This window comes from Moschus berezovskii, chromosome 27 (genome assembly GCF_049115385.1).
Source record: "Moschus berezovskii isolate FMDL1 chromosome 27, NW_MosBer_1.0, whole genome shotgun sequence".
Taxonomy (NCBI): Eukaryota; Metazoa; Chordata; class Mammalia; order Artiodactyla; family Moschidae; genus Moschus; species Moschus berezovskii.
In genome coordinates this window covers 15,596,527-15,609,520 of record NC_142486.1, presented here as the reverse complement: position 1 = coordinate 15,609,520, position 12,994 = coordinate 15,596,527, and the positions used below count along the sequence as shown (strand labels likewise).

At 42.8% G+C, this 12,994-nt stretch overlaps 1 protein-coding gene and 1 non-coding gene across 2 annotated transcripts; one reads left to right on the top strand and one right to left on the bottom strand.

The window, feature by feature from the left end:
* Positions 1–4,122: 4,122 nt before the first annotated feature.
* Positions 4,123–7,301, bottom strand: SEPHS2 (selenophosphate synthetase 2). The gene has a single exon (XM_055409858.2). The coding sequence runs from the start codon at positions 7,122–7,124 to the stop codon at positions 5,769–5,771; it is 1,356 nt and encodes a 451-aa protein (XP_055265833.2). The 5' UTR covers positions 7,125–7,301; the 3' UTR covers positions 4,123–5,768.
* A 5,260-nt stretch (positions 7,302–12,561) lies between these two features.
* TRNAR-UCG (transfer RNA arginine (anticodon UCG)) lies at positions 12,562–12,634 on the top strand. Its single transcript has one exon. It is a non-coding gene; the product is annotated as a tRNA-Arg (tRNA).
* Positions 12,635–12,994: the final 360 nt, after the last annotated feature.

The window sequence follows — 12,994 nt, the reverse complement described above, 5'->3', positions numbered from 1 at the left end:
GTACAGCCCTGCTTCAAAGCCTCCTCTAGGAAGCCTTCTGAAACTTCCTCCAAAAGGACAGAATTTGGTTTTATATAGTACTTCCTTCACTCTTATTGCCATGGCACTTAGCACTTCTTACTTTAATTTGGGGGAGATTGGTGACCCTGTTCTAGATCCACCCTCAGTCCAGTCTCCTGGATAACAAAAGCAGTGTCAGGCTTTTGTTTCCCAGGACCTGGTACTTCAGTTGATCTATACATACATTTAGAGGAGGGTATCTCATGGGATCCCCTCCATGACTTGCCTGCCATAGGTGAGTTTGGCTGTGTCTATTTTACAAATGAGGAAACTGAGACCCAGAGAGGTCTGGAGACTTGAGATCATCCAGAAGGGTGAAGGCTGAAGCTTCCCAGAGTTCCCCAGTGCTCTTCAGCAAGGAGTAAAGGAGGCAGCTCACATGTGCCTGAGTATCTGCTGAGGTCACCTGGCACTGCCTTTCCTTCTGTCCTTCTTTCTGTCCCTCCTCTTCAGCTTCCTCTCTACTTTCAATTTCCTCTTTTTCTGTTTTTCTTTGGCTCCCTTTTTCTTCCTCTCCATCACCTTTTAAGAAAAACTTTTTCTTTTTCTTTATTATTATTTATTTTTGGCTGTGTTGGGTCTTCATTGCTACCCTCAGGGGTTATTCTCCAGTTGCAGCGTGCAGGCTTCTCATCGCTGTGGTTTCTCTAGTTGTGGAGCACAGGCTGTAGGGTATGCAGGCTCAGTAGTTGTGTCCCATAGGCTTAGTTGCCCTGTGGCATGTGAAATCTTCCCAGAGCAGGGATTGAACCCATGTCCCCTGCATTGGCAGGAGGATTCTTAACCACTGGACCACCAGGGATGTCCTCCTTCACCTTTGGTACACCTCCATTTATGCCTGTGATTCTGTTCTGATTTCCACCCCAGGCCCGTCCCCTCCCATTACCTGCTACTTCCACTTTGCTGCCCAGGCCCTAGTCAAGGCCCTGCCCATGCCTACCTCGCGTCCAACCCCCTAACCCTTCCTAGGTTAACTAGGAGGACCCAGGCCAGGGAAGCATCCAATTGTTTTCCTGCCCTTTTCTACTGCCCAGCTCAAGCAAGAAAATAAACCAGTTAGAGAGTTGTGTTCATAGATAAGCAGAACCAAGGCCCAAATTTCTTATCCAAAGCCTTGTCTTGAGAGATTGGTGGTACCAACTTCCACCACTGGGAGACACTAAGAGCAAGGAAAGTGTGAAAACAGAGGGTGCTGGAGTCCCTAGTGTGTCTCACTCACTCACTCATTGATTCAGTATATCCTGAGCATTAACTGTGGGCCAGACACTGTTATAAGTGCTGGGGATATAGAACGTCTTCTGCCATCTTGAAGCTTACACACTTGCAGAAAGGGACTTTCCTGATAATCCAGTGGATGAGACTCTGAACTCCAAATGCAGGGGCCTTGAGTTTGATCCGTGGTTGGGTAACTAGATTCCACATACCTCAAACTAAGACCTGGCGTGGCCAAATAAAAAAACAAAATATCTAAGAAGCCAAGAAAGGGCTTCCCTGGTAACTCAGCAGTAAAGAATCTGCCTGCAATTCAGGAGACATGGTTTTGACCCCTGGGTCAGGAAGATCCCCTGAAAGAAGGTATGGCAACCCACTCCAGTATTCTCCCTGGGAGAATCCCATGGACTGAGGAGTCTGGTGGGCTACAGTCCATTGGGTCGCAAAGAGTTGGACAGGACAAGCAACAGCATGCAGACACGGGAAAGCTAATAAGTAGGATGATGAGTTGGAGTTGCTGGGTGTTGGCTGAGGTCAGAGAGGGCTTTTATGAAGAGGTTTTATTCTAACTGAGCTAGGACTGAGAGTTAGCCAGTTGGACAGAGAGATGGAGAACAAAGGATCTCGATTTGTTTGAAGCACCACAGAAAGGCTAATGGGCTAGAGTTCAGTGAGAAAGGCAGTGAGTGTGCAGTGAGATGAAGTGCCTTGAGATGAAGCAGGGGTTTTGTGGAAAGTAATTTGAGAGCTTTGAGCTCTGAGAAAACCTGATTGAATTTATCTATTTATCATTGTTAGATTATATTTTATTTTTGGCTAGAGTTGATAACTGCCTCAGTTTTTTTTTTTAATTTGCTAATTTTCTATGTTGCTATTGCTGTTGTTTAGTTGCTCAGTTGAGCCTGACTTTTGCAACCCCATGGACTGCAGCCTGATGGGCACCTCTGTCCATGGGACTCTCCAGGCAACAGTATTGGAATGAGTTGCCATATCCTTCTCCAGACGATCTTCCCAAGCCAGGGATTGAACCTGCGTTGCCTGCATTGCAGATGGATTCTTGACTGCTGAGCCACTGGAGAAGCCCCAATTTCCTATGTAATTATCACTAATTCTTATTACATCTTCCGATTACCTTCCAATACAACTTTTCACACAATTAAACATATCAAAACTCTATCAATTCCATTTTCCTTTTCCTAGAAGCCTTCCAAGCTTCTGCTCCAGCATGAGCTGCTTCTTCTCTGTGCCTGGTGGACAGCTCTTACCTTGAGAGCTCCCTTCACCTTTCACCTGTGCTGGGTTGCATTTCTTGGACCCCGTACTTTTCCTCTTTCTCTGTTTGCTCCATTATTTTGGTGGAGCACATCTTCCAGTAGTTTCTTGAGAAAGAGTGAATGAGATGAAAACGCTTCAATACCTTGCACATCTAAAAACTATCCTTAGGCTATTTGTTTGAAAAAAAAACAAATCATGGCTATAGAATTACACAGAGAAAATCACTTACCCTCCGAATTTTGGAAGCACTTTCTTATTGTCTTTTAGCTGCTGAGAAGTCTGATACCAAACCTTTGTGATCTCCTCTCCTCCCAGAAGCTTTAGGACCTCATCATGATTGGAAGCATGGACTTTAGAACCAGGCTGTTTAGTTAGTAGACTGCCAGTGCAATCTTGACCAAATTTCTCAATCTCCTTGCACCTCAGCTTCCTCATTTGCAAAATGGGGTTGTTGGAAGTTTATAGAAGTTAGTACATATAAAAGCACTTAGAACAGTGCCTGGCAAAGAGTATTACATAAGCATTTGTATTTTATTATGGTCTTTTAATCTGTGGTATTTTAACAATAGTTAGTAATAAAATGAATGTAGACCTTTTTCCACTCCCAGTGCTGGGAACTCAAAAGGCATGTAACAGACACTTTTTTTTTTTGGTTTAGATACTTTATTCTTTTTAATTTTTATTGGAGGCTAATTATTTTACAATATTATATTGGTTGGTTTTGCCATACATTGCAGACACAACTTTTAAATTTCAGAAAACTTTCTTGTGTAATTCTTTGTTTTCTTCCTTTCACATGCTTTATTACCTCTTTCTGGAACTCTTCTTATATGTTAAACATCCTGGCCCATCTCTGATTTTCCTGTTTTCCCCCTTCATTGTGCATCTTTTTATTTTGTTCTCCTTTCTGATAAATGTCAGCTTTACCTTCTAAATCTTCTACTTCCCTGGTGGTCCAGTGGTTAAGACTCCAAGCTTCCAATCCCTGATTGGGGAACTAAGATCCCTTATGTCTTACGGTGCAGCCAAATAAATGACAACAAAAACTACTGAATTTAAAGATTTTTAGCGTATTTTTACATTGTAAGTGCTTTGCTCTCTTATTTCAATGGCTGCTTTATCTTCTTTTATTCCTTTTTTTTTTCTTTTGCTCCCTGTATAGTCTCTTTTTTAAAAGAGTCTTTTTTTTTTCTTTTTCGCTTGTTTACTTTGACTTCTTTCCAGTTGGAACTTGCCTCAAATGTCTGGTGAGCCTTTAATGCTCCTATTTGACAATGAGGCATTAAAAAGAATGTTTTTAAGTGAAGCTTTCCAACTGGGAGGCTTCCGGGTACAGGGATTTTCACTGGGGGCTCCCTAAATGTTTGTATTTATAGGTTTTTTTTTTATCCTGGGCAGATTTATTTTCTCCAGAGAAGTACCTTCCACCTGTGCCAGGCAGGGGCAATATAAGCTTCCCAGTGTTTATAATAGCGAAGCTGAGACAGCGGACTGGACAATCTCATTTTTGTCTTTATTCTTGCTTTTGGTGAGGCTCCCTGTCCTCTGCTCTGCTGATTGCCTGACTTTATAGTGCTTTTTAAATTCACATTTCCCAGAGACCAAACTGCCCTTTACCTACAGAGGTGAGAGGCAGTCATGTGGCTGTATGACACGGTGTGGGGAGAAGCTTGAGAACTGTGAAGATCTAATTACCCTGTGCATAAATTTTTAACCAATATCTTTGTCTCTTTGCTTCTTAAGTGTTCCCCAACTCTGAATGCATTTTTTTAGGGGGGCTACACCTTGCAACTTTTGAACTGTGGTGTTGGAGAAGACTGTTGAGTTCCTTGGACTGCAAGGAGATCAAACCAATCAATCCTAAAGGAAATCAGTGCTGAATATTCATTGGAAGGACTGATGCTGAAACTGAAGCTCCAATACTTTGGCCACCTGATAGGAAGAACTGACTCATTGGAAAAGACCCTGATGTTGGGAAAGATTGAAGGCGGGAGAAGGGGATGACAGAGGATAAGATAGTTGGGTGGCATCACCGACTCGATAGATAGGAGCTTGAGCAAGCTCTGGGAGTTGGTGATGGACAGGGAAGCCTGGCATGCTGCAGTCCATGGAGTTGCAGAGTCAGACACGACTGAGCGTGTCTGAACACCTCACAGCATGTGGGGTCTAAGTTCCCCAACCAGGGATGGAATCCATCCCCCCTGCAGTGGAAGTTTGGAGTCTAACCATTGGACAACCAGGAAAGTCCCTCTGAAGACATTTATACTTTGGCTTCCTCTGTTCTAAGTCAATTACCCCTCTTACACCCACTTTCCATCTTCCAAGAATGCTGACACCTTTCCTTTGCCATTTCCTCTCTCACTCTCTAGGCCTTGGGATTTATGACTGTTCATGACCCTTTGCTGTCAACACCAAATGTTATCAGTTGGTTCATTTTATAAAACTGTAAAAGATGAATAATTCCAAAGATACAAACATTCGCCAGAAGAATTTTCAACAAAATTATTTAACTAGAAATCGTTTTATTGATGAAATCACCAGGAATTTTCAACACAAGATTTAACATCTTCATGTCCACCAAGGCCTGGGCTCTAGGGTTTGGTCTGCCTCTCCCAGTCCTTAAAGGGGTTTAGAGAGAGACATCATTAACAGAGACCAAGTAAGGTGGTTGGAGGTCCTCCTTTCCCAGTCATTGGACAAGCTGCTCAATTCTTGTCCAGAGTAGGAAAGAGTCAGTGTTTCAGAGTAATCTAATAAGAATTTGACATTGCATTTAAATCTTTCATAACAATTTCAATTTATCAACAGTATTGGTCCAAACTTGTTTCTGATCTAAATGTTTTTCATTTTGCATTTTTGGTGTAATTTTAATAAATAATCTCACTCCCTATGCAGAAATCAACTAACACCGTGCAAAGAAAAATATCTCAAACCTGAGTAATCTCCTCTTGCTCTTGGAAAGAAGAAACAGGGGGTTTTCTGATGTTTTCACTCAAGAAATGACCAAATATACACCCCCGACCCTCCAGAAGTCCAAAATGTTACTTCTGGCCTTGGAATGTGCAGCTTTTGATGGGCTGATTCAAATTACCTAGGAAGAGCAGCTGGAACTACTATGCTGGCAGCCTTCTTTGGAAATTTCTTCCTAAAATCAACTCTAGCGAATGGTCCATGCTTGTGTACAAAGGCTGTACAGTCCAAACAACTTCTGCTGTTCCATCTCACAAGCTAGACTCAGAGGCAGCACTGGAGTTCTCAGGAGCAAGAGAAGTAACAGTGGCCCCACGGGGAAGGACCTCAATAACGCGAGGCTTGTCAATGATCCGGGCTGTCCGGTTTCCCTTTTCTACAATACCGACGATCCAGGCTTGATGACCCTCTCCATACTTTGAAGATTTGATTTCTGAACAAAAGCGAGCTGCCTGTTCTCTTGGCAGACAAATCAGTAGACCCCCGGAAGTTTCTGCTGAGGTTCCTTGCAGGAGACCGAAGCGCCCGCTGGCCTTGCTGATGGCAGCCATCTTGGCAATGATGGGCAGATTATGAATGACAAAGGAGACCTCATTTCTTTGTTGTCGTGCAAGGTTCTGAGAATGACCCAGAATGCCAAAGCCGGTGATATCTGTGGCTGCATGGGCATTAAATGTGTGCATCAGTCCGGCAGCAATTCTATTGAGGGTAGCCATGTTGAACATGGCTTCCTGATAACCCAGCTCTACCTCTTCTCTGGAGACCACCATCTTTATCTTATTCCATCGTTCAGGATTATCCAGCCATTGGTGGGCATTGACAGCAACCTGGGTTCCTAAGGGTTTAGTTAACACGAGCACATCCCCAACAACGGCGCTGTCAGGCAGGATGAATTCATTTGGTTGACATACCACAGTGGCAACTCCACCAATGATAATCCAAGGGTTTACCACTGTTTGCCCACCAGTCACTGCAGTCCCTCCTTCCTCGGCAGCATCCCGAAAGCCTTTGATCATGAGTGGTGTTATCTTTTCTCGCTCCTCCTCAGGCATACTCTGGCTGACGCTGAGTAGCATCAACATGTTATCACACTCAGTAATGCCCATGGCGTAGAGGTCACTCAGTACATTGGCACACGCGATGCGTCCCATCATGTAGGGATCTTCCACCAGGGGGTAAAAGAAGTCGGTGGTCTGCACCAGGGACAGGCCCCCATGTCTCAGGGGTATGACGCAGGAGTCCATCCCAATGCCCAGGGTGGGGAAGGGAGGGCTGGGTTCCGCCCTCACCGGCAGACCGGCTTCCTGGGCCGTCTCTTCAAGGCCTCCGACCAGGCCCCGGACCGGGGCGGGCAGCACCTCCGGTCGCGTCAGTCCCGCCAGGAGTTTGAGCAGCGTCTCCTGGGGGACCTTGCAGCCTCAGCCCTTCATGCCAGAGAAGCCGGTGAGCCGCCAGCTCGGGCTGAGACCCAAAGCCTGGGGCTCGAAGGGCCGGTAGCTCGAGAAGCCCCGCCCTACAGGCAAGCCCACCGGGCCCGAGGAGCCTTCCCCTGCAGCCACTGCCGCCATAGCCTCTCCGCCGGCGCCAGTCGCCGCGACTTCCGCCATTACGCCTGCCCGGCAGGGAGGGGAAAAAGGATGGAGGAGGAGAGGTCCCTTTTACTTTCCACTCCAGTTAGTAAGGCGAAACGACATCACCGCAGAGACTCTGGCACGACTCGAGTAGCCCAACTGCCGCCACACCACGCGCTCCAGGACGTCCTGAGGGAGGAGCCGCCGGCCTCTCCGTAGTTATCTCGCTGGTGATTGACAGCTGTACCAGCCAATGACGGCTTCGCCACGGAGGGGCGGGCTTCCTTTGGTCTAAAAGATGTACTACAAATCAACCACCAGCTTGCGAAATTGGTCTCGGCAAGATTACTGAGCAAGTGCTTTGGTTCATTTCCCTTGATGTAATTTAAATGATCTCTTAGGAGTGGTTGGCGGAACTCTGATTCCCTGGAGACAGTTTACCAAGTCCAGCATTTTCAAAGAAGAGGGCAGATCGGTCACTTGGTCAACCTCAAGCCGGTCAGATTTGTCCAAGGGTCACTTGGTAGCACACATGATCACTTCAGGGTAGAAAAATAGTCCAGGGGGAAAATCGGAACGAATATGAGAAATTTGATATTAAGTTACTACCACTATGTAAGCAAACTGCAGCATCAACATAATGAAATGTTAAGGAGGACTTAGTTGGACACGACTGAGCGACTAAACACAGCGACTGAAAAACAAGGACTTTATAAAGCGTTTTCAGTTCAGTTCAGTATAAATAAAGAGTTTTAGGACTCTTAAATCCAGACACCTGCGAGGGTTTTGGTGCTATTTCCACCACTAAACCTGTGCCAGTCACTTCCTCTCTCTTGGCATCAGCTGACTCATCTGAACAGTAAAGTAGCTTTACCTATGGCTCTTCTAAATTTTTTATATCCCTTAAGTTAGTATATATGAGAGTGTGTAGTATATTCATAAAGGAAAGCTTGTCAATATCCGTTAAAATGATAGCTGCACTAAATACCTTTGACCCAGCAGTTCTATTCTAGAAGTTTATCTTTGAGATATATTCACCTATGTGAGTGGGAAATGATATTTATTGCTGTGCTATAAACATACCTGAACAACTTAAATGTTTATCAATTATGATTAAAATAAATCGTGATAATACATTTATATAATGGACTGTAAGACAGCCATAAAAAAGAATGAGAAAGCATTGATATGATTATGCTGACAATAGTTACAGTTCTAAAAGGCAGGATTCTAAATGCTCTACATATATTAACTAATTTAATTATCATAAAGACCTTATAAGTTAGGATTCCTTCCACATTTTACAGATAAGTAATATAAGACACAGAGAGATTAAATGACCTAATCAAAATCACCATGAGTTTAGCATGAAGCTGGATATGAATCCAGGCTATCTGCTCCAGAGACCAACAAATTATATTGCCTATAATGTTTGTTAAGAGAAACAAACAAGCTTCAGAAAGTATGTATAGGATGCTACAAGTTGTTGTAAAAGGGGGAAATATATGCAAAAACATATTTCTGGAAGGGTGCTCACCAGAAACTGGAAATTTTGATTATCTCTGGGGAGACAATTAGATGATTAGGGGACAGAGATTTTTTTCATTGTATTGTCTTTTTGATCTTTTTGTGTTGGAACTTAAAAATAAAATTTAATATTTGAATGTAATACTTAAAGCAAAAGTAAATGCCTATGGGAGTATAAGTTGATGCAAACATTTTGAAAAAAAGCCTGACCTTAACTGATAAAGTCGGACATATGCAAACCCATGTGATTCCACCCAAGGACATGCCCTAGAGAAAAATCCTGCCCTTGTGCCCCAGATGATATATACAAGAATGGCTGTAAGAGGTCTGGAGAGGATTGTACAACAGTGTGAATGTACTTAACACCGCTGAACTTAAAAGTACTTCAGATGAAAAAAAGTAGTTATGATGGTAAATTTTATGTTGTGCGTGTGTGGTGTTTTTTGTGTTTTTTTCTTTTGCTGAGCTGAGAGGCATGTGGGATCTTAGTTCCCTGACCAGGGATCGAATCCGTGCCTCCTACAGTGGAAGCACAGTGTCCTAACCACTGGATCACCAGGGAATCCCCTGTTATGTGTGTTTTACTACAGTCACAAATATTAAAACAATATAGTAGATACTTACAGATTTTATAGTCCACCATTACATTTGGTTTTATTACTGCATAGTACAGCATTAAGTCCTGGAGTGAACTGGAAGGAACCAGAAAGTTAGATTTAGACTGAGCTGTCATCTTTCAAAGGAAAAAGAAGAACTGTAACAGAAAAACACTGAAATGATCCAAGTTCTTATTAACCTAAGAGTGCACAAATAAGCTGTGGTGTAACCACACAATGGAATATTACTTATCTTTAAAAATGAGGTATAGGCATCATCAATATGAATAATCTCAAAAACAAAACATTGAAAAGAAGAAGCAAGTTATAGAAGAAAACATAAACTAGGATACCATTTATAAACAAGCAATGATATTTTATTAATAATAAATATTAGTATTTTATTAATAACAAGCAATAATATTGTTGAGATGCATACTTGATAAAGACTCTTAAAAGGTAAAAGAATGAATGGTTAACAAAGGAGTTGTTAAATGATTAGCATAGGAATTGCTTCTGGGGAAGAATATGTAAAAGAACTTTAGGGCTATGTTAAATTCTGTTCCTTGGACTGAGTAGTAGTTACATAGGTTTTCTTTAAACCATGCACATATATTTTCCCATGCTTTTTGTAAATAAACTATATATTTCAACATTTTCAAAAGAAGAAAACAGGCTATATTTCAGAATTTTTAAAAAATGAGATACTGAAAAAGCAATAGATGTGGAAGCAAAGGACCTCTGGGTTTTATCTGATCTCTGGGTTTGCCCTCAATGAGTTATCTGGCCTTAAGGAAGTTACATAACCTCTCTATACCTTAGTTTTAATTTCTGTTAAATGAGCATCATCTTCTCTGTTTAGACCACATGAAAATCTCAACTATGAAAAGTTCTTTGCAAAATGTTCAGCATATTGTTCATGTGAAGAAGTCTCTTATCTTTGAGTGAAAAACAAAAAGTCTATGATGTCTGTAGTAACTTCATCTGGGCTAAAAAGTGACTAGATTAGGTGGTCCTGGTTACATGTTCTCTTAGTTCTCTGGACTTTTCCTTCTCAGTATTTGGTGTAATTTGTACTTCTTTATTCATGTGGTTACACCATGACTATCTGTTCCACTTATCTATAAGCTCCACAGAGCAGGGGCTGCTCAGTTTCATCCACCCTAGCATTTATATGACAAACACATTCGTTGAATGAATACTTTATTTTATACAATACAGTTTGCTGCACACACGAGTCTTATGAGGAATGCATGCATGCTAAGTCACTTCAGTTGTGTCCGATTCTTTGCAATCCCATGGACTGTAGCCCACCAGGCTCCTATGTCCATGGGATCCTCCAGTCAAGAATACTGGAGTGGGTTACCGTTTCCTCCTCCAGGGGATCTTCCTGACCCAGGGATCAAACCTGCAGCTCCTGAATTGCAGGCAGATTCTTTACTGCTTGAGTCACCAGGGAGGTCCCCTGAGTCATATGATATTGCTGAGCATTTTGCATTTATTTATCTCCTCATTTCATCCTCAGATCAGCCCCAGAAAATCGGCATTCTTACCTCCATTTCACAGATGCAGAAACTGAGGTCCCTGATAGGTTAGGAGAGTCTTGCACAGGGTCAACCAGCTAGGAATCAACCTGGTTAGAATTGCAAATCCAAGTCTGTTTAGCCTGAAGGCTGGTGCCCTACCCCTCATTTTGGCGGGCCCTTTGAAAATTCTAGTAACCCTCACCACACCCCTCAAGAAAACAGGACTCTTTCTTTTTATAGGTACACAAGGTAATTTTTTAAAATTTAGTTTTAGTTGGAGTATAATTGCTTTAGAACGTTTTGTTAGTTTCTGCTGTACAACAAGAGTAGGCAATAAGTATGTATATATCTGGGCTTCCCAGGTGGCGCTAGTGCTAAAGAATACATCTGCCAATGCAGTAGACGAAAGAGACATGAGTTCAACCCCTGGGTCACAAAGATCCCCTGGAGGAGGGCATGGCAACCCACTCCAATATTCTTGTCTGGAGAATCCCATGGACAGGGGAGCCTGGCGGGCTACAGTCCATAGGGTCACAAAGAGTAAGACACGACTGAAGCAGCTTAGCACAGAACAGCACATCCGCTCCCTCTGGAGTCTCTCTCCCACTCTTTCCTCTATTGCCGCCCTTCTAGGTCATCACAGATCACTCAGCTGAATTCCCTGTGTTATACAGCAGCTTCCCACTAGCTATCTATTTTAAACATGATAGTGTATGTATGTCAACATTACTCTCAATTTGTCCCACCCTCTCCTCTCTCACCCCAGGGACTCTTTTGGGGGAAAGTTTGTATACATATTACTTCCTGTCACTTCTACCTGGGAGCAATGCTCACTGGGGCCAGTGCAAAGAAAGTCATGAATTTTCCTTGGTCAGTGACTAACCCCCTGGGCCAGAACAAGTTCATGTGCCTTTGTGCAGACAGTCCACCTGGGTGGATCCTTGTGATTGCATCATGAGCTTTCGAAAGCATCCTTTTTTATCTTTTTCTTATTTTTTCACTGAGAGAGTCATTAAACTACATTTGCCATTTGGGTCAAAGACCGCAAGGTAAAACCCTGAAGGTGGAGTAGGGAGAGCAGACAAAAGAGAAGAAAGAGGCATTTTAAAGAATAAGATAATCTGAGTACCAGCCCATCATTTTAAAGAAAAATAGAGGTATGTAGTTGATTTACAATGTGATATCAGTTTCAGGTATACAGCATAGAGCTTCAAAACTTACAGATTTATTCAATTTAAAGTTATTATCAAATATTGGCTATATTTCCCCCGAGCTGTACAATACATCCTGGACCTTACTTATTTTATACATAGTATCAGTAGTTTGAACCTCAGTCCCTTACCCCTGTCTGTTGCCCCTCTCTCCCCCCATTTGTTTTTCATATGTAATAAAAGCCTTGGGCTGGGGCTGCTTACAGTTATATCCAGTTATAATTATTCAGAATCATAACACTACACTTTAAGGTTCAGTGCACTTTTCGTTTTATTTTACCGAGCTGGCCAAAAAGTTTGTTTGGATATTTCTGTACCATCTTATAGAAAAGCCCAAATGAATTTTTGGCCAACTCAATATATATTGCTCTGCCGAGCAGCATGCAGAATCTTTGCACCTTGACCAGGGGTTGAACCCATGCTGCTTGCATTGGAAGCTCAGAGTCTTAACCACTGAACCACGAGGGAATTTCCTCCATATGCTTGGAAATTTTTGTTGTTGTTGTGGAAAGATAGACATTCTGTAAATTTTCAGTACACCAAAAACACTTCAGCAGGCTCTTTCCATTACATTTTTTTCTTGTTACAAAATCACTGTCTTGTAATTGTCAGTGGCCGTGTGGCCTAATGGATAAGGCGTCTGACTTCGGATCAGAAGATTACAGGTTCGAGTCCTGTCACGGTCGCAAGAATGGGTTGCTTTTTGAGGGCTTCCAGGTGGCTCATATCACTAAAGAATCCGCCTGCAATGCAGAAGCCACAGGAAATACAGGTTTGATCCCTGGGTCAGGAAAATCCCCTGGAGGAGGAAATGGCAGCCCACTCTAGTATTCTTGCCTGGAGAATCCCATGGACAGGGGAGCCTGGTGGGCTATACAGTCCACGGGGTCGCAAAGAGTTGGACACGACCGAAACGACTTAGCATGCACGTCATTGTAGAAAAATCACGAATTGCAACATAGTTAGTAAGGAGGAAAAAAGTTTTAAAAAGCACTTGAAACCTGTTCTCCCTGAGAGGGTGTTAATGACACCTTAGTGGAGCACAG